The sequence below is a fragment of the Mus caroli genome, unplaced genomic scaffold, assembly GCF_978045245.1.
Source record: "Mus caroli unplaced genomic scaffold, Mus_caroli_1 scaffold_12, whole genome shotgun sequence".
NCBI lineage: Eukaryota > Metazoa > Chordata > Mammalia > Rodentia > Muridae > Mus > Mus caroli.
Window position 1 is genome coordinate 37,994,183 of NW_028227267.1, and position 25,903 is coordinate 38,020,085.

The 25,903-nt window shown below is 42.8% G+C and overlaps 1 protein-coding gene, 1 long non-coding RNA gene and 1 pseudogene across 2 annotated transcripts in view; 1 reads left to right on the forward strand and 2 right to left on the reverse strand.

The window, feature by feature from the left end:
* The window catches only part of LOC147001783 (uncharacterized), a 51,991-nt gene that overhangs the window by 9,489 nt on the left and 16,599 nt on the right, over positions 1-25,903 (reverse strand). The window lies entirely within an intron of this gene.
* Positions 1,059-9,841, forward strand: LOC147001784 (disks large homolog 5-like). The gene is made up of 5 exons (XM_085829007.1): positions 1,059-1,071; positions 2,155-2,317; positions 3,623-3,754; positions 4,425-4,608; positions 9,671-9,841. The coding sequence occupies exons 1-5, from the start codon at positions 1,059-1,061 to the stop codon at positions 9,674-9,676; spliced, it is 498 nt and encodes a 165-aa protein (XP_085685133.1). The 3' UTR covers positions 9,677-9,841.
* On the reverse strand, positions 14,941-17,667 carry LOC147001785 (diphosphoinositol polyphosphate phosphohydrolase NUDT4B pseudogene; annotated as a pseudogene).

Below are 25,903 nucleotides of genomic sequence, written 5' to 3' on the forward strand. Positions count from 1 at the left end.
TGAGGACACTGTGCCCCTTCTTAGAATTAGGAACAAAACACCCATGGAAGGAGTTACAGAGACAAAGTTTGGAGCTGTGATGAAAGGATGGACCATCTAGAGACTGCCGTATCCAGGGATCCATCCCATAATCAGCTTCTAAACGCTGACACCATTGCATACACTAGCAAGATTTTGCTGAAAGGACCCAAATATAGCTGTCTCTTGTGAGACGATGCCAGGGCCTAGCAAACACAGAAGTGGATGCTCACAGTCAGCTATTGGATGTATCACAGGGCTCCCAATGGAGAAGCTAGAGAAAGTACCCAAGGAGCTAAAGGGATCTGCAACCCTATAGTTGGAACAACATGATGAACTAACCAGTACCCCGGAGCTCTTGTCTCTAGCTGCATATGTATCGAAAGATGGCCTAGTCGGCCATCACTGGAAAGAGAGGCCCATTGGATTTGCAAACTTTATATGCCCCAATATAGGGAATGCCAGGGCCAAAATAATGGGAATGGGTGGGTAAGGAAGTGGGGGGCGCTATGGGGGACTTTTGGGATAGCATTGGAAATGTAATTGAGGAAAATATGTAATAAAAAATATTAAAAATTTAAAAAAAGAGGACAATAAAATGGAATTTTCAATAGGAAAAAAAAGAAAAGAAATGGGGTTGTAAATCAGAGATTGTGTGAAATCACATGGCTCAATATATTCAAACAGTGTCTCCTCTCAAGGCAGTTGCACTCTAAAACATAGAATCCAACTTGTGTAAAAGTAAAGGTGCAGAAGTAGGTTTTTGGCCTCTGGGAAACAGAGACACCTGGGTAAATCGATTGTTTGTTCCATGAATGGACCCCAGAAGTAGATTTATATTGGAGAAGAATCTCCCTCATAAAAGGATCCTAACAAAGATGAGCTACCCATGCCATGGCACTAACAAACTCACCCCATTGAACACTGGACTTGTAGTGAAGCAGAGAGATAACTCTAGATTTGGAAGGAGATGTTGCCAAGAGGTATCCCCAGGGGCAAAAGAGAAACTCCAGGAAAGGGCACCTCAGAAACTGGTCAAGATGGGGCAAGCTGGTAGGCTATGGAATTTCCCAGTGACATCATCAGTAGTCACTTCCCAGACAATCTCTTGTATCCAAGAGAACCCTAAAATCTTCTGTGATGTCACCAGTGTTGTGGTAACCAGAGAGGCTTGTGGGGTACTCCTTCAGATCCTCATGGGTTCCCAAGGAGGCATGTTGTCCATGTTCCTCAGGGTATTTCAGAGAGAGAATAGAATACACACAGACACCAGAACAAGGCAGAAAGAGTCCAGCCGCCCGTCATGGTGGGAAAGGGCAAGAAACAACTGGTCATGGAGATGGCACAGTGAGTCCTGGGCAAGGTTTGGGGAGCTGCCGAGAGGATGTGGGCTTCAGCTGGTCCTTCCAGGAATAGGGATTATGATCTGGATCCTTCGTATTCCTCAGTGGTAGAACCAGAGTCAAGAGTGTCTGATGATTAGTTTTACAGACAGCCTGGTATTGAAAAGCCTGCAGTTGCTTTGCTGAGAGAACTTAATTTCCCCCTGAATGAAAAATTATGCAGAGCAAGCTCTGTGAGAATAGAAAAGTGTTGTTCTCAGGATAGAGTGTTCATGCACTTCATCTTAATATAGTTTCCTCTAGGTTACATGAGCATGTGATGCCAAGAACAGAGAGGGCTATTCCCCTGCCTATGAATCAAGGTCTCAGACACTTTGGTATGGAACACACGTGATGTGGACTGATTCACAGTCTGGGGTTCCTGTAGTAGTGTAGGAGCTCTCATCATGCATTTGAAGAAGACTAGAAAAGTGTTGGCTAGTGTGCTAAGAGGTACAGACTTTGTTGTCAGATATGAGCTGACAATGCCCTCCACTTATTCTTGCCTGGTACAGCTTAAGAATTTCAGGGCTAGGGCGATTACAAGAGGAAGTCAGGTATATGCTTAGTGATCATGGTTGTGAACAGGGACCTAGCTGAGGAGCCCAGCTTGAAGATACCTATGATGCACTATCAGGGATTCTTGGTGTCTCTAGGTTTTCCCCTTCCTCAGGCTTCTGTGTAGGACAAAGCATGGTTTCCCTTTCCCTGCCCTATTATCTCTACAAGGTTACTAGTGTTTTTCTACCTACAGGGTCTGTTGGGGAGCCATCATCCCAACCCCCCACCATCAATGAGCAGGAGAAGAGACTCGAGAAGTTGGAGAAGCTCAAAAGAGAGCTCCAGAACATAAAAAATGCCAGAGAAGAACTTCAGGGAATTCTGGCCAATTACACTATCAAGGATTTAAATGACAGGTAGTCTTTATGCCCAGTACTCTGCTGACTATCTTGGGCCATCCCTGTTAAGCCCAGATTCCCTCATACCACAGGTGGCTACAACTCCAGGCTGTCTGCATATCCAAATCAATTTTGCTGATTGGACTGTCGACACAGAACTTCAAGTTCAGATAGGAGTGAGATGGGGTCACACGCACTTTTCATTCCTCCAAAAGTAATTCAGAGGCTGTGGCATGAATTACAGTCTGGGGATGAAGGTAGTAATGTGTGAGCTCTCATCCTGCCATTTAAGAAGCTTACACAGGTGTTGGTTTGTGGGAGTTGCTAGGTAATGTTTGTTTATAGCCAATCCTTTCCATAATTGACCAGGCTATAATTTGGATCCAAATGGTCCAGTCAACAGCTGGAGCAGACTTTCCCACATACTGCCTCTCAGTATGACTGGATTGGCTGCAGTTCATCACTGTTTTTCTCAATTTTTGTTCATTATACTCTCAGATAAAGCCAATCATTTCATTTATTTGGCATTCTGATTGTAAGTGTGTGTGTATGTGTGTGTGTGTGTGTGTGTGTGTGTGTGTCTTGTGTCTGTCTGTTTGTGAGTGTGTGTGTGTAAAAGAGATAGAAACAGAGACTGACAGAGAGACAGAGACTGAGAGAGATACTGTGTGCATGTGATCTCGAGTGTGCTTTTGTGGATGTGTGTGTTCCTGTGTGTGTGTGTTCCTGTGTGTCTGTGTTCCTGTGTGTGCAGCTTAAGATCTAGAGAGTCTGTGTCAAGTAATATATCATTGAGTTTGTCCTGACTCCATTTCCAGGCAATAACAGTGAAGAAGCCAGGGAGGTTCATTTTGAGTAGCACAGGTCTTGACCTCTGTGCTCACCGTGAATGCACATTGGAATCTCCTGGTGTGTTATAAAGGCTTTTCCCTGTAGATATGATTATGTCCTTTGGGAATTTTTGTAGCAATAGAGTCAAGGATTGGCAATTCCTTGTCTAAAACCAGGAGGAGAATAATACAGGTTTAACGTGGACCCAGGCCTGTGACACAGATTCCTGGAAAGTTCTGGGAGAGTCAGTCTATTCTTTCAAACCCCTTCAGGGAGCTGAAGCAGATCAGCACCCTGCTTTTTCTTCCCTGGGCTTACTGGCCCAAGCTGAAGAGCAATAATTTTAATAAGCACCAAGTGGAAAAGGTAAGAAGGAGCTAGGTCCAGTGCCATATATGGGGTAGGCTAGTTCATGATTCAGCTTGAATTGAAATGATCCTTGTATCCTTAGTTCACGGGACAATTTGTTGCTTGGGCCATGCCCTCCCACAGGATCAACTTTGAGACATATATGCTTGAGATGCAACATGACCAGGTGATGACTGACCTGAAGAGAATGCCCCAGGACATCAGTGAGGCCTTGTCCAAGTGTAAGGAGTTGACTAAAGAAAATCAGTTCTACTGGTGAGTGACTAACAGGGTCATGACCCAAGAAATAGGCCCAGGATATGTCTGACAATCCTTGTCTTTGAACTAACATGGGGCTCAGGTTCTATACTCTTAGTCTCTAAACAGGAAGCCTGCCTCCTTCAAACAAGGCACTAAGATTTTAACATCTTAGACTCATTTTGACCAAGTGTGAAGAGTCTGGGAGCCCCTCAAGTCACTGTCCTTTCCAACTCAGTATCCTCAAGATCGAAAATGTTTCTAAGATGATGGAGATATCAATCAACCTTGGACCTTTTGAGCTCTGAAAGTAGATTCATAGATGGGGTTTCCAGGAGAAACATAGAAAGATAGTGTGATGCTTGGGTATCTTCACTCCTAGAGAATTTTGCCCTATACCTACAGGTGGTTTTTTAATACCACAGACTCATAAGCACATATAGACACCATGTTCTTTTCTGAAAGATACATGAGTCCCTGAAGATGTCAGGGTTTTCAAAGTACCTTGGGTCTTCTGGAAAGTGGCAGTCCTCTGGATTTGATCTCCCTCTATGGCCAATCTGGATACTTGTCTGGGGCTGTCTGGGGATCAGAGCCCATGATGAAGGAATGGTGCTTGGAGGAATGGGAGGAAGATGGATGGATGCTGCCTGGAATCACCATGTTTTTTTTTTTTTTTGTGGCTCAGCTTTAGGAACTGCCACCTCCTGATTGAATCTAAGCTCATCCAGCACAAAGTCAGGATGTTGAGGAGTGAGAACAGACAGCTGCTAAGGGATCAGACTGCATTGGAAGAATGCAACATAGCAACAAAAATACTATGTAAAGAAGGCAGCCAGAAGATCAAAGACCACTATACTAAGCAGCAGCAGGTAGGATGAATGAAGTATCATGGGCAGAATGCCCTAATGTGTAATCATAAACACAGTCCAGCCTATGTAACCATCCTGCACCTTATCCAGGCTCTCTCCTATGTCTCATCCAGTTTTATACTTCTGTGATCATTTCCAAGACTTTCTGCGTAGTTACCCTCTTTTGAAGAAATTGGATTTCTGCCATGCCCTCTCCTCCCCATCCCAGTCAGCCACCTCTAGCTTGCCACTCTAGGCAGAGGATATCCTGGACAGCTGACAGCAACCACTCAAGTCTCTACTGTATGGAGAGGTGCCTAAAAAGCCACTTCCTAAATTATCTAGGAACCAGGTCCTCTGTTCTGCTCTATGGCAACTCACCAAGAGGGGCTTGAGCCAGTCCTCTCCTAGGACAGAAGGGTAGGGTCCAATTTTATTGCTTTATAATTAAATTCTTTAGTAAGAAACAGAAAGTTATACAAAATATGTATTTTAAACATAGCAATTAGAGATCTTTGCCTATCTTGAACTAAATTAGCCCCCTAGAATTGCATGATGTGTCTTACTATCTTCACCAAGAGGATTCAGGGAACCCTACACTGCATCCCTCACCTGACAACGTTTTGCTTAGTATATCATGGCATGGCTTTGCTTTAGTACAGATTCCCCCTCATAGTTTTTCAGACTGCTACATTTCATAATATCCTTGCATGTCAATTCATGAGCCTCCTTTTGACTGACATTAGAGATGAATTTTATATCACATGAACAGCAATGTTATGAAAAGATCCTGGATAATAACTGCAACTAACTTTTTATTGATGCTACCAGGGTCTTCTGAGAAGTAGCCAAGGTAGGTTTAGAGAGCAGAATATATTTGAACTTTGAGCTTGCTGTAAGATGTTCTTGGAACTCTGTAATTAAGACCTTGAATCTTGTGTGCACCAGCTTGTATGTGCAGAACTTATACCATACTTGTAGGATCGGCCAGTATCTGAATGGAAAGAGTTCCTGAAGAAGAAATAAATACAGGCCAGGGCACACTGGGTTAACCTAAGAGCCTTTAACACACCTTAGGTATCATTAATTCCTCAAGTAACAGGAAATGTGCTGTAATATAGCAGTGTTTTCACTGGGGTGAGTGTGTGTGTGTGTGTGTGTGCATGTGTGTTTCTGTGCTTTTGCCCAGGGGTGTTTGACCACATGTGTTTTGAATTTGTGTAATGTTAGGTGCTTGTAAGTTCTTTTTAATACAAGTGTGTATTCATGTATTCTTTTTGTATGTGTGTGTGTGCATGTGTGTGTGTGTGTGTGTGTGTGTAGGGATGCACTTGTGTGTCTCTATACATATATGTATTTAATTGTATCTATATATATTCATATATTCACTTGTTCAGAAAACATCTTAATTGTTAATAGGCAAAATATTTAATGAGAAAAGTACTCAGTCAGTTCATATTGCCTTGGAAAAACATCAAATACAGCAGCCCATCATCATGCCTGTCCACCTAGCTCACTAGAACTAAAGAAGACAAAAAATGTATAAAGTCAGATTTTCAAGAGAATTGAGAGGGAAAAGAATTTAACTGTACTAAAATCATTTGTGGGAAAACAAAGGATTGTGGTAACTGGAAGTAAGGAGTAGGCTACTGAGTCAAATCAATGTGCCTGAGAGTCAAAAAGGCTGGCTAAGACTTTGTGTTCCTTGAGTTTCATGTGTTTTGCAAATTGTATCTTATATCTGGGGTATTCTAAATCTCTGGGCTAATACCCACTTATCAGTGAGTACATATCATGTAAGTTCTTTTGTGTTTGGGTCTCCTCACTCAGGATGCTGCCCAACAGGTCCATCCATTTGCCTAGGAATTTCATGAATTCATTCTTTTTAATAGCTGAGTAGTACTCCATTGTGTAAATGTACCACATTTTCTGTATCCATTCCTCTGTTGAGGGGCATCTGAGTCCTTTCCAGCTTCTGGCTATTATAAATAAGGCTGCTATGAACATAGTGGAACATGTGTACTTCTTACTGGGTGTAACATTTTCTGGGTATATGCCCAGGAGAGGTATTGCAGGATCCTCCAGTAGTACTATGTCCAATTATCTGAGGAACCGTCAGGCTGATTTCCAGAGTGCTTGTACAAGCTTGCAATCCCACCAACAATGGAGGAGTGTTCCTCTATTAGATACAATTTGCAAAACACATGAAACTCAAGAAGAATGAAGACCAAAGTGTGGACACTTTGATCCTTCTTAGAATTGGGGACAAAACACACATGTAAGGAGTTACAGAGACAAAGTTTGGAACTGAGACAAAAGGATGGACCATCTAGAGACTGCCACACCAGGGGATCCATCCCATAATCAGCCTCCAAACGCTGACACCCTTGCATACACTAGCAAGATTTTGCTGAAATGACCCTGATATAGCTGTCTCTTGAGAGGCTAAGCCGGGGCCTAGCAAACACAAAAGTGGATTCTCACTGTTAGATGGATCACAGGGCTCCTAATGGAGGAGCTAGAGAAAGTACCCAAGGAACTAAAGGGACCTGCAATCCTACAAGTGGAACAACAATATGAACTAACCAGTACCCCCAGGAGCTCGTGTCTCTAGCTGCATATGTATCAGAAGATGGCCTAGTTGTGGGAGTGGGTGTGTAGAGTTGAGGGGGTATGGGACAGTTTTGGGATAGCATTGGAAACGTAAATGAAGAAAATATCTCATAAAAAATAATAATACCAAAAAGAAAATACTTTGTGTTCCTTCTCTGTACTCAGTGAATAGTGACTGCCCACTGGAAGATCAGGGGACTTGTTGCATCTTATCAGCATCCCAGTTTGTTTTCCTCCTTCCTTGCTACCATTTTCTTTCCAACTTTGCCCATGCTTCACTCAGTTGTTCTTGACTTGGAGTTTGTTCAGGGTGTTATGATTTGAAAGAATGAGTGGCTTGGTGTTGATAATGTACTAATCTTAAGGTGCATACCTATGGTGAAATGCAAGAACAGGACTGCCTCAGACAGCCCCTTAGACTCATGATTGTCTACAGAACAAACACTGGTCTCTCTGTAGCACTCTGTGACTACTCTTATTCAACATCATTCACTCGGTGTTAAAATCATCCTCAAGGAGGCTGGGGAGAAATGAGGATACTCAGACATTGCTGGTGGATTCAAATGGGGTCACCCTGTGAGATGCCATGTCCAACTCTTAAAAACATTGTACTGCATTGCGCAGGGACCTGGCAATTCCAGAACAAGCAGTAGGTGTCCACAGAAAAATTAGGGCACCTCATGGTTTTAGGGATATTCCTCATAGCAGCCCTGACCTAGAAACTTTCCATAAGCCCATCAGTAAAGCAGTGAAAATTACACTGAGTCCAACCTTTCCATGGAGTATTGCCTAGTGGAATAACACATGCAACCATTTGACTGTGAACTATTCAGACTTATTTTCCTCAAAACATCTCTGGCAGAATCTCCTTACAGGGAAAGAAGTTTCACTTAGCATCCTGGATATGGAGATTTACTAGTTGCCTGGGCTCCTAGCTTATATCCAGACTCACACAGGATATTGTAAATGAAGGGCCTATTGGAAGATTCTGCTCACTTTGCAGCCACTGAGGAACAGTGAGAAGAGTCAGGAACAGGCTGGTCTACCTCCATCCAGTGTGCCTTTGCTGGGAAACAAACCTACTGTGCATAGCCTTGGGAACTTCCTAAGCAGCTTTGGCCACAAACCCATATTTCCATTTTCTGTTTATTAGGATAAAGCACATTATTGACTGAGCTGTCTATAGGCTATGCGTACTATGTTCTTATCCCAGTCAAGATTATTTTCTTTTAAGAAAAAAAAAAAAACATTTCTTTAACGTATGTGAGTACACTATTCCTCTCTTCAGAAACTCCAGAAGAGGTCTTCAGATCCTTCTGAAGACGGTTGTAAGCAACCATGTTTTTGCTGGGAATTCAACTCTGGAAGCCAAGAAGACCAGACACTGTTGCTAAATGCTGAGCTACATCTTCAGCCTTTTATTTTTCAATTAAATGTTTTTTTTTTTTTAATTCTGGCTCTGTACTATCCTGGGAGGTCTCTGTTTTTATCATTAGCTTGTAAAGTAAACATGTTTCTTCAATGAAATACACTTGTATGTGTGAATACAAGTGCTTGTATTCGTTCAGAAATGTAGGAATATGTGTGTCTGGATCTCTCTCTGTCTCTCTCATCTCTTTCTGTATCTCTGCCTAGGTCTGTGTGTGGGTGTGTCTTCTCTGTCTCTGTGTCTCTGTCTCTGTGTCTCTGTCTCTCTCTCTCTCTCTCTGTCTCTCTCTCTGTGTCTCTGTCTCTGTCTCTGTCTCTGTCTCTCTCTCTCTCTTTCTCTGTCTCTCTCTGTCTCTCAGTGGGTATGTGTGTGCAGGTTTGTCCTGGCCTGGCTGAAAAGATGCAGAGTCCTTTCGCTGTCTCTGAGATGAGGTACTAACACAGGATGGCAGTACCTAAGGAGCCATAAGCACAGCGGGGCTATTGATTTTTGGTTTTTTTTTTTTTCCTTCCTGTATATCCTTTTAGAGTTCAGTCCTTACCCTTGGAAAGATTTGCATGAAGCACACTCTTACTGATTACAGTATCCTTTCAATGTGCATGGATTTCCTGTGAGATGGTTTCTCTGCGGATTCCCACATATAGGGGTTCACAAGGAGAGCCAAGAAGGATTCTGCACTCCAGAAACAAGAAGTGCCTTCACTTCAACATATGCTAGGCTCCCTAGAAGGCCTCTGTTCAATGTTAGATTCAGATACTGATACACATTTATTTATCAATAGAAAGTATTTAGACTATTGGAGAAATGTGGTGTTTTACTTTAACTCCAGCACAGTTTCTAGTTCACAGTTCAGTGTCAAGCAATTTTTTACATTTGAGAAAAACATCCAGGCCCAGGTGCTCTCTGCCCCTTCTCCTGTAGGGATACAGGAAAGATCTCAGATGAAAGATCATACTGGATTGTCCTGCTGAGTAAAGCTGGGGTTTGCTGGATCGCTGACATGGCAAGATCTCAACAGGCTTTTTTCTCTTCCTCCCATAGGTCTGAAATATTCTGCAGAAGCTCAAACAGATCAGAGACCAGGTCAAGATCTTGCTCCGACACAACTGTTCACCAGGAGCACTGGGTGTGCAAAGCAAATTAACCACATCTAATCCTTGTAACCATGGCAACCTTGGGCTGCATTTTCTTCTATTTTGGTTAGCTATGGGTAATGAGGCCTTTATTTTGTCTAGCCTCTGTCCAGCAAGACTGCCTGTTTGGAAGGCTTCAGAGAAGTGCTGACATACATCAAGATCTGCTGGATATCCAGCAGGACTCTGACAATGCCAATTTTGGCTGATCCTGTTGGGTCATAAAGAATTATTTCATGGTGACCAGTCATTTGAATTTGAAAAACTTTGAGGTATCATCTGTAACATCTCTCATGTTAGCCTTGGAAGGACTAGTCCATCAGCAGAACACCCATCCCAATGAGGCACGCCTATATTCATCTTCAACAGATTATTACCATCAGTGACTTCCTTTGCACTATTTTACCAAGGCCAGCAACAGGCTGTGGGTCTGTGCTGAACATCTGCAGCAAGAGAATAATGCTTAGCTTAATTATTGTGTTTCGTTTTTGGTTAGAGTTTTGATTTCTTTGGGTCTTTGGTTTTCCTATGTTTTCATTTGAAGCTTCATTATATTTTTGTTAAAGTAATTAATTTGTGTTTTTGCTAAGTCTATATAGTGTATAAACTGACTCCCCACTTTAAGATGTTATTGAATAAAATTAGTGAATTATGAATAAAACATCATCCCTAATTATTTCTATCATAAGGACATTCTGCATTTATGTGTGGTTCATAAATAGTTCTGTAACACTAGAAGTTTCAGGAGGAATGGGACTCTTCAAGTATCATGTTGTTTAGGCTTCATAAGTAGTGCCCAGCCAGCCAGAGCTCCAGAGAAAATTGAGCTTTTGATGTGGATAATGTGTCAAACTATGTGGATCCCAATGTCAGGATGAAAAAAAGGATCCATGCTCTATCTTTATAGTCATAAATTTAGCTAAAGTTATAATGTACTCTCCTGTGGATGACCACGTCGAATAAACAAATGAGAAATACAACAGTATTTCTCTAATACATCTAAAAATCTCTCCATAGGAACATGGCCTGTGGTCATTTAGAACAGAATAGGGTTCTCCCTGCTAATGAGGTACCTAGAAGATGGTAGGGTTCAGTCAATAAGCTTCCCTTCCTGGACATTCCTTCCTCAGAAGGTACTTACCTTCTAGTCTAACCTCAAGACGTGTTATGCTTTCATTTCCATGAAAAACAATCAATAAACAGTTTAGAACAAAGGACTGTCTCTCTCAGCAAACCAACTGTGGGTTATACGGAGAAAAAGCCTTTGCCTACAGAGCCTTGCCATCTAAGTCTCCAACAGAAGGCCCCTCAATACTCATGGACTAGCCACCTCTGAGCCAACCCAGAATTCCCCACTCCCTGTTTTCCAGGCTAGTTCTCAGTCTGCTGACCTCCTCCATGCTCAGCTCCTCTGTGACTTCTAGCAGTACCTGCATGTCCAAGATTCTGAGAACCACTTGCCCTGGTCTCTTTGCAGGCCAGCAGGCTCAAACCTGCTGTGAACTCCCTGCAACCCAGCACTGTCTGTATGTCCAGGATTTCCTGGGTCCCTGTCCACAACTCCTAAACATAGGCCAATGGAATTCAGAACCTCCATTTTCAACTCTTGCCTGTGGTTTCCATTGTCAAATGGACTCCAAGGAGTCAGGGAACCCCAGCTTCCACCTCCCATGCCCAAAGGTACATTCTTCTACCCCCTAAGTTGTGTAATTGCATTTTCATCCAGGTCAATATCAGACAGTGGGCTTAGGATAAATACAATCTACCATGTCTGCATTTGGTCTGCCCAGTTGGTTTCCCACACCTGTGCCTCAGGGCAGATAGCAAAACCACACTAAGACAAGGAAGTAGTATAGAGATCGGATAACTGACTGAAGACTTTTGAAAGGCCATGTGGAAACCTACAATTGAAGAAGCTTTATAATACACAAACCCATATAAAGGAGGTTTAAATGAAAATACCCTATTATGCTCTGACAATTACTCCCCTGAACATAATATACTTCCCAATGAAAAGCCCAGGTCCAAGTTTGAGTTATCTTGTTTGGATTTGCTCATCACTGAGTCTCATACACACTCCCCAATCATTAAAGACTGCTGCCATTGCTCTTCCTTCCTTTTTGGAAGTCAATGGTAAGACCACATTGCTGAAGAAGATGGTATCTGGCACAGCCATCAATTCAGGGCAGAAAGCAAAACCACACTACGACAAGGAAGTAGTATAGAGGTGGGATAATGACTGAAGACTTTTGAAAGGCCATGAGGAAACCTATAATTGAGGAAGCTTTATAATTCACAAACCCATATAAAGGAGGTTTAAATGAAAATACCCTATTATGCTCTGACAATTCACCCCCTGAACACAATATACTACCCAATGAAAAGCACAGGGCCAAGTTTGGGGTACCTTGTTTAGGGTTGCTCATCATTGAGTCTCATACACACTCCCCAATCATTAAAGACTGCTGCCATTGCTCTCCCTTCCTTTCTGGAAGTCAATGGTAAGATCACATTGCTGAAGAAGATGGTATCTGGCACAGCCATCAATTCAGGCATCTATCGCATTATTTTCTGTATGTTGAGAACTTATCTATTACTCTTTAGCAGTTCCTTGGAGATATTTGACCCATTGCAACCCACCAAATGTCTATAGAAGAGGTAATCTCTTGGTAGCCTAGATTGCAACTCCCAGACCACCATCACCCTCCCAACATCTGTCCTAAGATCTGGCAATTGATATTCTAATTTCAGCTTCTCTAAATGGGCTAAACTGGAGAGGGAGCCCAGGGCCTCAGGCACACCAAGCAACAAACACTACAGGAAAATACACTATACTTCACCACAGCACACTGCACCACAGGGCACTACAGTATACTACACTAGAGAACCCCAGATCTCCTGTTTCCCTGAGATCAACTTTGGCTGTCTACTGTGGGAACATGTCTTCTTTATATATCTGCAGTGGATATAGGAAAATATGTTTTAACCAAGATCACTTTGGTGTTTGTCTAGCAAGAGTGTTGGCAATGTTAAAGATTTTCTAATTGGCATACAACTTTATCCTCTGTGAAGATTCAATACAAGAACACAATGTACAACTATCAAATCACTTATCATTTCTTTTCATTGGGAGCTTTCAACTCCCATTTTCATTTTGACCTAATGTTTTCTTGTTGGTTGGTATTGTGGTAGAAGCTGTTCCACACTCTTTAATTTTCTTCTCCTAGTTATAATGACCATTACCATACAACCCTGAAAATATTCATCTCATCAGATACCTTTAAAGTGGCTAAATACTCTTTTGCAAACAAATTATGGATTATGGAGAATCCGGGGGTTGAATTTTAAAGTACTTTCATCAAAAAAGTCAGAATATAAAACCTCTTGACTAGTTTCTGGTTTATTTTAAAGGAACAGCTTACCTGTAACATAGAAATGTTTTTCTTAAACAAGGACTTGCTGTAACCAAGTCTGTGAAGATTAGCTTTAATTGTCAGTTGGAAACAACCTGGAGTCAATCTCAGAGGAGAGTCTCAACAAGGGATTTTTCCATGGGTGGCCTGTGGGCATATCTTTGGGGTTGGTTCTCTTAGTCAAATTAAATGATATCAAAAACCACAGCCCACTCTCAGAGGCAATATTCCCTAGACAGGGAGGAGGCCCTGAAATGCATAAAGGTGGAGAATTGAGCTGAACACAAGTAAGCACTCAAGCGAGCTAGTGAGCATATCTGTGTTCATTTGTCTCTGCATTGGAAGGTCAGAGTGATGTGACCAGTACTCTCAAGCACCAGCTGTTACGACTTCCTGCAATGCTGGGCAGTCACATGAAACTGTAAGCTAAACAAATTGTTTCTCTCCTAAGATGCTTTTTCTGAAGCGTCTTTTCATTTGTCCACCCTGTCATATCTTCTCATTTGGAGGCTTGGAACTATTTTTGCTTTATTTCTCCATCAAATGTAATATGTTTCTAGGAATTGAACTTTCCCTTCTACAATGTTAAGTACTAGAATTAATTTCTTTGTTCTTATTGTAATTTGACATCTGTTATCTAACAATCCCCATCTCCTTCCTTCTACTCAGGTCTCTGCAAGAACTATCTCATCTACTCTGCAATCACACCATGCATCATACTTCCTTGATCTACTCCCCACCCTAACTATGCGCAAATCACATCATAAGCATAGCTCATCTTTTTTGGACCAATTAGATCCTAAGAATATATACAATGAGGGCAATATATGGAGGACAGTAAAAGACAGTTTAAGAGAGGAAGAGTCAAAAAAATGGCCCAGATAGTTAACACAGTCTGGAGGGAATAGGACAGAGAGGAACAGAACAGGACACTTAATGTTCTTTTCTTGTCTGGACATTTCACACATGTGTGTATCCCTCACAGTCAACATGTTCACATATACTATATATATCACACAAACACATGTACACACACACTAACACACATGTATCCTGAAACACACACACACAATTTTGGAAATTGAGGATGAGCTGTGCTGAGTCACATGCAGGTACTGACAGTTTTCCCTAAAAAAACAGCACACTCTTTCACATCAAATCACTGGGTCCATGGGGAACCGGTCCTAGTACATTGACTGTAACATAATTCTGCCTGTGAACAGGTTCTCAGAAATAGTAAGCTAAAGTGCTTTGTCAAAGGCTACTGGCCCATACAAAAACAACCCAAATCTGTAGTTTACAAATGGAGAGCAGGACTCTGTTGCGTTTTGGGGTGGATATATTTCTTTACATTCCCAAATTTTTCATTAATTCCCAACAAACAGTTGGAGCCTATTTGATATTGTAAGAAAAAACTCAGGGAAATAATATACACAATAACTAGGTGAGCTGTCAAAATAAACCATACAATGTTAAGTGGACCAAAGTGATAATATTAAAAAGTTTATTAAATGAAAAACAAAGTAATGGAGTACAATGAAGGCTTTAAAAAACCTCCACATGCCTTTGGCATCTTAAAAATATTTTTGCTATTTTATTATTTAGTTTAAAAGACTTGAAAGCAGATGAAATACATGAAAATTATTTGAAATCCCTGCCTAGCAAATGCACAGTTTGCCAGCAGCACTCAGAGGTGTTAGAAGAAAAGAGAAAGGAACCTCTCCTTGTGACATATGCATGGCATAATGGGAGGGGCTTCCATTCTCTACTTTATACTGGAAGGCACCCCAGAGGGCTGTGCAGCACTCACAAACAAGGCATTGTTATCTGGGAGGGAAGGGACCCTGGACTCTTCATTGGTTGGAGAACATCCCAGCTCTAGTTTTCTAGATACTCTGTGTGGACAGGCTAATGTCACTGAAGAACCTTGATTACATGTCCTTTGAACCACTCTCTCTTCCTTCCTATAGTCAGAGTCTTCCCAGCCTTCCAATAGTTCAGTGACTGTTAGAACATAAACATGTATTCTGGGCTTCCAGTGCTGAGTCTGCTCAAATATTCCCAGGAGTCTGCCTAATTTTTCTTTACCTCCAGCCTCTTCATAAACCTCCCTCACAGCAGCACAGCCAGGCTCCTACTCTGTCTCCAACCTTCCTCCTGGGACAATCCATTGCTCTGGGTACTACTGCTACTCACCAAAGGCACCTCTTCCTCCTGCTTGCTGTGGAAGCACAGGCAGGCTGTTCATTATTGAAGCCCTTGAGGGTATATTCAGTGTCTGTTTGGTCTTGAACTTCATCCTAGACCTGGGCTCTTGCTGCTTATGCTCAGGACTCCAGTGTGGGGACCAGGCCTATGCCACCTCACCAGGAAGTAGTGCCAAAGAAATCACAGTGCTCTGGTGCCACTGGGAGGAGCATAGGCAGTGCTAACAAGGATGGCAAGGATGAGCTCTTCCAGGGATGAGGGGCTGAACACAGGCTACTGCAGTCAGGGAGAGATGGTGGAAGCACCACCTCTGCTCCAGCACCTGCTGCTCTATTTGGAGCCCACAGCTGCTCTTAACCACTCCTGGCTGCACCCACCTCCCTGGCCAAGGGAAGAACTAGGCTGCTAGGTCAAGCAAAACAGAGATAATTAGAAGCAGAAGTGTGGACCATGCAGAGAAGCAGAACAAGTTAGGATTTTTAAATCCTGTAAATTTTATATGAGTGATGAAGCTAGTAGAAAAAAAAATAACTCCTTAAAAACAACAAAAGCTTCCATGAGACGTACTCATTGATAAGTGGATATTGGCCAGAAACTTAGAATACCCAAGATACAATTTGCAACAAACATAAACCTCAAGAAGAAGGAAGACCAAAGTGTGGATACTTCGTTCCTCCTTAGAATGGGGAATAAAATGCCCATGCAGGGAGTTACAGAGACAAAGTTGAGAGCAGAGACAGAAGGAAGGATCATCCAGAGACTGCCCCTCCTGGGACTCACCCCATAAACCATCACCAAACCCAGTCACTAGGCAGATGCCAACAAGAGCCTGCTGACAGGAGCCTGATATAGCTGTCTTCTGCGAGGCTCAGCCACTGCCAGGCAAATACAGTAGTGGATGCTCACAGTCATGCATTGGATGGAGCACAAGGTCCCCAGTGAAAGAGCCAGAGAAGTACCCAGGGAGCTTAAGGGGACTGAAGCCCAATAGGAGGAACATCAATATGAACTAACCAGTACCTTCAGAGCTCCTTGGAACTATACCAACAATCAAAGAAAACACATGGTAGAACTTGTGGCTCTAGCTATATATGTATTAGGGAATGGCCTAGTTAGTCATCAATCAGAGGATAGGCCCTTGGTCCTTTGAATTTTCTATGCCACAGTATGGAGGAATCCCAGGACCAGGAATGGGAGTGGGTGGGTTGGGTAGCAGGGGATTGGTGAGGGTGAGAGGAGATTTTCAGAGGGAAAACTATGAAATGTAAATAAAAAAATATCTAATTTAAAACAAAAAACATCAATAGCAACAGAAACAACAACTTAAGAAATGTGTGAATCTAGGGGGAATGTTTCTTAAAAAAATGGCATCTTCTAATGGAATTGAACATGTTTGCTATGTTATAGTCAAGTTGTTTCATTACCATTAGATTTATTAACTTCTCATCACTATGAAAAAGTAAGGATTTAAAATTATTATTAATGTTTTAATGTTTAATCAGTTATTTATTTATATTCAGATCTTAGCTTCACCCTCCTCCCTTCACAATCCCTCTTTCCAGTGGCCCCCTGCTGGCCACTCTTCCTGCCCTTCCCCTCAGAAAAGAGGAGGCCTCCTAGGAATAACAACCAGTCTTCTCATATCACGTTGCAGTCAGCCTAGGTGCATCTTCCCCTTTTCAGGCTAGATGAAGCATTGCAGTCAGGAGAAGGGGATGCCAAGGAAGGCAATACAGTCAGAGACAGTCTCTGCTCCCACTTTAGGAGTGCCACATGAAGACCAAGCTATGAAACTGTTACATATGTGGAGAGGACCTAGGTCCATCCCTTTCATAGTCTCTGGTTCACAGTTCAGTCTCTATGAGTTACAATGGGCTCAGATTAGTTGAATCTGTAGATTATCTTGTGGTGTCCTTGACCACTGTGGCTACTTCAACCCTTCCTCTGCCTCTTCCACAAATTCCCCAAGCCTCTTTATCTGTTTCCAGAGCTGCTGGGTGAAGTCTCTCTCTGATGATAGTTATGCTAGACCCCTGTCTGCAAGTATAGAAGAATATCGTTAATTATGTGGGGGTGGGGGTTCCCTCTCATGGCATGGGTCTCAACTGGGCTATTCATTATTTGGCCCTTTCCACAAATTCTACCTCATCTTTTATCTTGAACATCTTAAAAACAGGAAAAATTGTGTGTCTAACGTTTGGTGGCTGGGTTGTTGTTTCAGTCCCTCCATTGGAAGACTTGCCTGGTTACAGGAGATGGCCAGTTCAGACTCCACATCCCCCATTTCTAAGAGTCTTAGCTACAGCCACCCTCCAAGTTTCCTGGGGGTTTCCATTGTCCTAGGTTTCTAATTCTTCCTAGAGTGCCTCCCACCTTCAATCCAGGTACTGCTATGAAGAGAGGTGTGCAAGTGCCCTTGTAGTTTGGTGGAGCATCATTTACATATATGCCAAGGAATGGTTCAACTGGGTCCTGAGGTAGAAATATTTACAATTTTCAGAGAAACCATCAAGTTGATTTCCAATATAGTAGTACAAATTTGCACTCCCACCAGCAACTGTGTTCTCCTTGGCTCACAATTTCATCAGCATGAGATATCCCTTTGTTTTTTGACCTTAGCCATTCTGAGGGCTGTAAGATCTCAGAGTACTTTAGATTTGCATTTCCTTGATGATGATGACTTTGGCTGGAAATGCACGGCTTTTCAGGCACTGTCTATGCCAGGCTTCCCTATTTCAAAGACATCAAGCAACCAGGATAACTGAGACTGTTTAGGAAGCTGAATGAATCACACAAAGAGTAATAACAGATCGAGGACATGCACCAGGCTTGATGATACACTCAGTTCAATTTATCACATAACTGTCATGCTGCCTACACAGTTACTGTGATTTCTGACAAACAAATCAAAATTACCTCTTGGATTTTCCTGTGTACACAGAGCTGGCCCTGACATTTGTTCTACCTCACAGGGAAACAAGCCATGGAAACAGACAGGTATACTTAAGAAACTCCTGATTCCTGGTTGAGTCTGCTGCTTCCAAGATCTGCCACCCGAAGCAGATCTCCAAATGTTTCAAGGACGCTGTTTGCTCAACTCCTTGTTAATCTCCACCTTCTGGGGACCTAAAGAAGAGTAGTGGCTTTCAAGAATGGTGGAAATCTTAGCGCTTTCTCAGCCTTCCTGCATGGATTATCAACTCTAACAGGGTAAATGTAATAAAACAAAGTGAACGTTTTCTATTTTCATAATCCACATTAACATTTGGTGGGAAATCTCAGAAGAGTTCATGATCGCCAGGAGCACCTGGCCACATTCTCCCCATTGGCTCTTACTAGGTTCTCCCTTTTTTTTTTTTTTCTGTTGTCTTGTCTAATCTAAATAAACAGCCTTGGGTACTCAGATTCTGGATAGTTTGCCCTTCCCTTAAGACCTGTGTATGAGCTGTGTCTCCTCTTATGACTCTATGTATCAGGTTGAGTACTTAGTAGAGCTGTTTCTAACTCTCCATCACCTGATACCCACAGGAGCTTCTATCCCTCAAAGACAGGTGGTTCTCCAGAGCTTAGATAGTAGATATGACTGTGAACAACACTCTGACTCAGCTAAACAAACTTCATACCTAGTTGTACCAAGAGGTTCTTGAGGCTCCTCTGCAGCTTCCCCTTCCATTTGAATGGGGATGGCTTACAGATTCAGAGGTTCAATCCCAAATGATCAAGGTGGGAACATGGTGGCATCCAGGAGGGAATGGTACAGGAGAATCTGAGATTCCTACATCGTCATCTGAAGGCAGCTAATCGAACACTAATTTCCAGGTAGTAAGGGTTACTTAGGGTCTTGCCCACACCAACAGTGACACATCTACTCCAACAGGGCCACAGTGTCTATGAGTGCTATTCAGTGGATTGAGCATAGACAAACCATAACAAATATTGATGTAAAAATGCTCAATAAAATTCTCGAAAATAGAATCTAAGAACACATCACAATGTTCATTCATGTTGATCTACTAGGTACCATGCAAGGAATGCAGAAATGATTCAATTTGCAAAAAGTGTGGAACTATATATTTGAGGCTCATGGAATCACAAAATATTTGCAACCTGTCCAGATATTGAATCCTTTATCCTCAGGCTGGTCCTCTTGTCTAAGAGCTGTGGTGTCTACAACTATTCTACTGAGAGAAGCAGATAAGTTACCTCTGGGTCAGCATCTTATACTTACATCACCCCATGCAGTTAAGTTTCTTCTCAAAGAAACACCACAGCCCTGGCTGTTCAATGCATGGGTGAAGGGCCTTGGACTATCCTGGAGTCTGGTTTGAAAAACACATTGTCTTCAATTCTGCCACCATCTTGACAGATGATGACCCACAGAAGCTCATTAATAATTGCATGACAAAAGAAACATGAAGATACAGATCTGACTAGAACTAATGAACACCTCCACATCCCATGAAAGATTCTGAGGAATGCTCTACATGAATGGAACATCTTCATTAAACCTGGAACCAGGTACACAGGGTCTTCAGCAGATAATTACTCTATTGAGGACACAAGTAATCAGGGCACTGAGTTGGCTGGCCAAAAATTGTCCCGAAGAACAGTGGAAGCCTGGCATAGTGGCTCGAGCCTTTAATCTCAGCAATTGGGAGGCAGAGGCAGGCAGATTTCTAAGTAAGAGGCCAGCCTGGTCTACAGAGTAAGTTCCAGGACAGCCAGGCAATATAGAGAAACCCTGTCTGGAAAGAAACAAACAAATAAACAAACAAAGAACAGTGGATTCTACTGACATTCTGGTGACATACTGTGACCCACTGCTGACTGAGAATCTATAGTATAAACAAGGGGAGTGTAAAAATATCAAAAGGGTAGCTGAAACCAATGTTTGGTGGTGGACACCAGAGGGAAGGATCACTCTGCCAAGAAATACGGGCAGGTTTCTGGAAACAAACCTTCACCAGACTACAGGACTGGCATCCACACAATTTTCTAAGTTGCTCATAACAAGGTATGGTATAACTGGACTTAACAGCCTGGCTCAGTTCCTCTAAGCAATATGTCAGTTTTTCAGGAAAATACATGTAAAGACAGATACTTCTGCCAGAAGTGGGAACATATGAGGGGCCAAACTATGGTCAATTGTGGGAAACTAACATCACTGATATGTGTCCTGCTGGAGGATGATAAGAGTCCAAGCTTGTTTTTAATGAAAACTTCTATGAGCGTATCCACTAGTCTGAAACTTCTAAAAGAGTAGCTGAAAAGCTCTTCAAGGCACTTAACCAACAATTATACCACGCCCTTTCAATTGTGTCAAACTATAGCGGAGCATTCATAGCCAAAAGCTGTCAATAAACTCTGAATGATTTATGAATACATAGGAAACTTCATGGTGCATGCAGACCTCAGAGTTCTGGTCTCATGCAAGTAAAGGAGAGTTCCTTAACGGAAACACTACAAAACTCTCAGAAGAGTTCAGGGACAGGTGTATGGGCCTCCTTCTTACTTTGGGCCTATTGTACCCAATACAGTGAGGGATTCATCCCTATACTATTTTATTGTAATGCCTGCCCCATTGCTTTCCCAGCTCAGATATCATTAGCTAGCCAAAATATAACTATTTCTTTTTCATTATCCATGTTCTCTGGTTCCCCATAAAGGCTCTTCATATGACTAACAGAGAGACAGAGTGGACTTCCTAGTACCCCACCATCTCTCCAGACACCTTTGGGGCTTGTTGTAGTGATGTTCCATAATCAAAGGTGGTAGCCAAAGACGACACAATCAAATTGGAAAGCTTTTGCATGATTTCTCCACTCTTATACCTGCGAGGTTAGGTGGCATTTTACCATGCACTCAGCACAGCCAGGTCAAGAAGGCAGAAGGCACTGATATCAATGCCAAAGAGAGCCCCTTTTGAAATTATAGATCCATTCAAATTGAGGTTTCACTGGACACGAGGCCTTTTCATCCCCTATCCATCCAATTGAATCTTGGATATCTTATGAATACAGAATCATATTCAAACCCCCAACAGTCTCAGGCCTAGAACTGGGAACTTAAAAAGGTAGAAACTGGAGAAGTGAGAGCTAATGGGACTATGAGGAAGAAATTCAATGTCCCTGTAGGCCTTTGTTCACAGATATCTATTTTGTCTGGTTGTTTTGGAGATAGAGAGAATGTGGGATTTTAGCTTTTGAAGAAGGGACATAAACTTTACAATTTGATGTTGCCCCTGTACCTGACTTCTTCTATTGCCAAGTACAAGGGAGTTTTCATTGCAAAGAAATGGGGTTGTAAATCAGAGATTTTGTGAAAACCCATGGCTAACTACATTGAAACAATGTCTCCTCTCAAGGCAGTTGCACACTAAAATATATAACCCAACTCCTGTACAAGTAAAGGGGCAGGAGTAGGTTTTTGGCCTCTGGGAAACAGAGACACATGGGTAAATCAACTGTTTGTTACATGAATGGACCCCAGAAGTAGATTTATATTGGAGAAGAATCTCCCTCATAAAAGGATCCTAACAAAGATGAGCGACCCATGCCATGGCACTAACAAACTCTCCCCATTCAAAGCACTGGACTTGTAGTGAAGCAGAGAGAAATCTCTAGCTTTGGAAGGAGAAGTTGCCAAGAGGTATGCACAGGGGCAAAAGAGAGACTCCAGGAAAAAGCACCTCAGAAACTGGTCAAGATGGGGCAAGCTGGTAAACCAGTAGGCCATGGAAGTTCCAGATGACATCATCAGTAGTCACTTCCCTGGACAATCTCTTTTATCCAAGAGAACCCTAGAATCTTCTGTGATGTCACCACTGTTGTGGTAACCAGAGCAGCTTGTGGGGTATTCCTTCAGATCCTCATGGGTTCCCAAGGAGGCATGTTGTCCATGCTCCTCAGGGTCTTTGGGAGAGAGAATAGAATACACACAGACACCAGACCAAGGCAGAAAGAGTCCGGACGCCCGTCATGGTGGGAAAGGGCAAGAAACAACTGGTCATGGAGAAGGCACAGTGAGTCCTGGGCAAGGTTTGGGGAGCTACCTGGAGGATGTGGGCTTCAGCTGGTCCTTCCAGGAATAGGGATTATGATCTGGATCCTTCAGATTCCTCAATGGTAGAACCAGAGTCAAGAGTCTCTGATGATTAATTTTACAGACAGCCTGGTATTGACAAGCCTGCAGTTGCTTTGCTGGGAGATCTTAATTTCCCCCTGAATGGAAAATTACGCAAAGAGCAAACTATGTGAGAATAGAAAAGTGTTGTTCTCAGGACAGAGTGTTCATGTACTTCATCTTAATATAGTTTCCTCTAGGTTACATGAGCATGTGATTCCAAGAACAGAGAGGGCTATTCCCCTGCCTATGAATCAACGTCTCAGACACTTTGGTATTGAACACATATGATGTGGACTGATTCACAGTCTGGGGTTCCTATAGTAGTGTATGAGCTCTCATCATGCATTTAAAGAAGACTAGAAAAGTTTTGGCTAGTGTGCTAAGAGGTACGGATTTTGTTGTCAGATATGAGCTGACAATGCCCTCCATTTATTCTTGCCTGGCACAGCTTATGCATTTCAGGGCTAGGGTGATTACAATAGGAAGTCAGGCATATGTTTAGTGATGGTGGTTGTGAACAGGGACCTAGCTGAGGAGCCCAGCTTGAAGATACCTATGATGCACTATAAGGGATTCTCGGTGTCTCTAGATTTTCCCCTTTCTCAGGCTTCTGTGTGGGACAAAGCATGGTTTCCCTTTCCCTGCCCTATTATCTCTACAAGGTTACTAGTGTTTTTCTACCTACAGGGTCTGTTGGGGAGCCATCACCCCAACCCCCGACCATCAATGAGCAGGAGAAGAGACGCGAGAGTTTGGAGAAGCTCAAAAGAGAGCTCCAGAACATAAAAAATGCCAGAGACGAACTTCAGGGAATCCTGGCCAACTACACTAACAAGGATTTAAATGACAGGTAGTCTTTATGCCCAGATCTCTGCTGACTATCTTGGGCCATCCCTGTTAAGCCCAGATTCCCTCATACCACAGGTGGCTACAACTCCAGGCTGTCTGCATATCCAAATCAATTTTGCTGATTGGATTGTCGACACAGAACTTCAAGTTCAGATAGGAGTGATATGGGGTCACAGACATTTTGATTCCTCCAAAAGTTATTCAGAGCCTGTGGCATGAATCACAGTCTGGGGATGAAGGTAGTAATGTGTGCGCTCTCATCCTGCCATTGAAAAAGCTTACACAGGTGTTGGTTTGTGGGAGTTGCTAGGTAATGTTTGTTTATAGCCAATCCTTTCCATAATTGACCAGGCAGTAATTTGGGAACAATTGGTCCTCTCAACAGCTGGAGAGGCCTGTCCCACATACTGCCTCTCAGTATGACTGGGTTAGCTGCAGTTCATAATGGCTTTTCTCAAATTTTGTTCATTATACTCTCAGATAAAGCCAAATCAATTTATTTATTTGGCATTCTGATTGAGTGTAAGTGTGTGTGTGTGTGTGTGTGTGTGTGTGTGTGTGTGTGTGTAAGAGAGAGAGAGAGAGAGACAGAGACACAGACTCAGAGAGATACTGGGTGCATGTGAGCTTGTGTGTGTGTTTGTGGATGTGTGTGTTCCTGAGTGTGTGTGTGTTCCTGTGTGTGCAGCTTAAGATCTAGAGAGTCTGTTTCATGTGATATATCCTTAGGTTTTGCCTGACTCCATTTCCAGGCAATAGCAGTGAGGAAGCCAGGGAGGTTCATTTTGAGTAGCACAGGACTTGACCTCTGTGCTCAACATGGATGCACATTGGAATCTCCTGGTTTGTTATAAAGACTTTTCCCTGTAGATATGATTATGTCCTTTGGGAATTTATGTAGCAATAGAGCCAAGGATTGACTATTCCATGTCGAAACCAGGAGGACAATCATACAGATTTAGCGTGGACCCAGGCCTTTGACACAGATTCCTGGAAAGTTCTGGGAGAGTCAGTCTATTCTTTCAAACCCCTTCAGGGAGCTGAAGCAGATCAGCACCCTGCCTTTTCTTCCCTGGGCTTAGTGGCCCAAGGTGAAGAGTAATAAGTTTAATAAGCACCAAGTTGAACAGGTAACAAGGAGCTAGGTCCAGTGGCATATATGTGGTGGGGAAGTGCATGATTCACCTTGAATTGAAATGATCCTTGTATCCTTAGTTCACGGGACAATTTGTTGCTTGGGCCATGCCCTCCCACAGGATCAACTTTGAGACATATATGCTTGAGATGCAACATGACCAGGTGATGACTGACCTGAAGAGAATGCCCAGGGACATCAGTGAGGCCTTAACCAAGTGCAAGGAGTTGACTAAAGAAAATCAGTTCTACTGGTGAGTGACTAACAGGGTCATGACCCAAGAAATAGGCCCAGGATATGTCTGACAATCCTTGTCTTTGAACTAACGTGGGGGCTTAGGTCCTATACTCTTAGTCTCTAAACAGGAAGTCTGCCTCCTTCAAACAAGGCACTAAGATTTTAACATCTTAGACTCATTTTGACCAAGGGTGAAGAGTCTGGGAGCCCCTCAAGCCACTGTCCTTTCCAACTAAGTATCCTCAAGATCGAAACGTTTCCACCATGATGGAGATATCAATCAATCTTGGGCCTCGTGGGCTCTGAAAGTAGATTCATAGATGGGGTTTCCAGGAGAAACATAGAAAGATAGTGTGATGCTTGGGTCTCTTCACTCCTAGAGAATTTTTCCCTATACCTACAGGTGGTTTTTTAATACCACAGACTCATAAGCACATATAGACCCCATGTTCTTTTCTAATAGATACATGAGTCCCTGTTCGTGTCAGGGTTTTCAAAAGTACCTTGGGTTTTCTGGAAAGTGGCAGTCCTCTGGATTTGATCTCCCTCTATGGCCAATCTGGATACTTGTCTGTGGCTGTCTGGGGATCAGGGCCCATGATGAAGGAATGGTGCTTGGAGGAATGGGAGGAAGATGGATGGATGCTGCCTGGAATCACCAGGTTTTGTTTGTGGCTCAGCTTTAGGAACTGCCACCTCCTGATTGAATCTAAGCTCATCCAGCACAAAGTCAGGATGTTGAGGAGTGAGAACAGACAGCTGCTAAGGGAGCAGATTGCATTGGCAGAATACAACATAGCAACAAAAATACTATGTAAAGAGGGCAGCCAGAAGATCAAAGACCACTATACTACGCAGCAGCAGGTAGGATGAATGAAGCATCATGGGCAGAATGCCCTAATGTGTAATCATAAACACAGTCCAGCCTATGTAACCATCCTGCACCTTATCCAGGCTCTCTCCTATGTCTCATCCAGTTTTACACTTCTGTGATCATTTCCAAGACTTTCTGTGGAGTTACCCTCTTTTGAAGAAATTGGATTTCAGCCATGCCCTCTCTTCCCAATACCAGTCGGCCACCTCTAGCTTGCCACTCTAGGCAGAGGAGATCCTGGACCCCTGAATGCAACATCTTTAGGCTCTATGGTATGGAGAGGTGCCTCAGGATGCCACT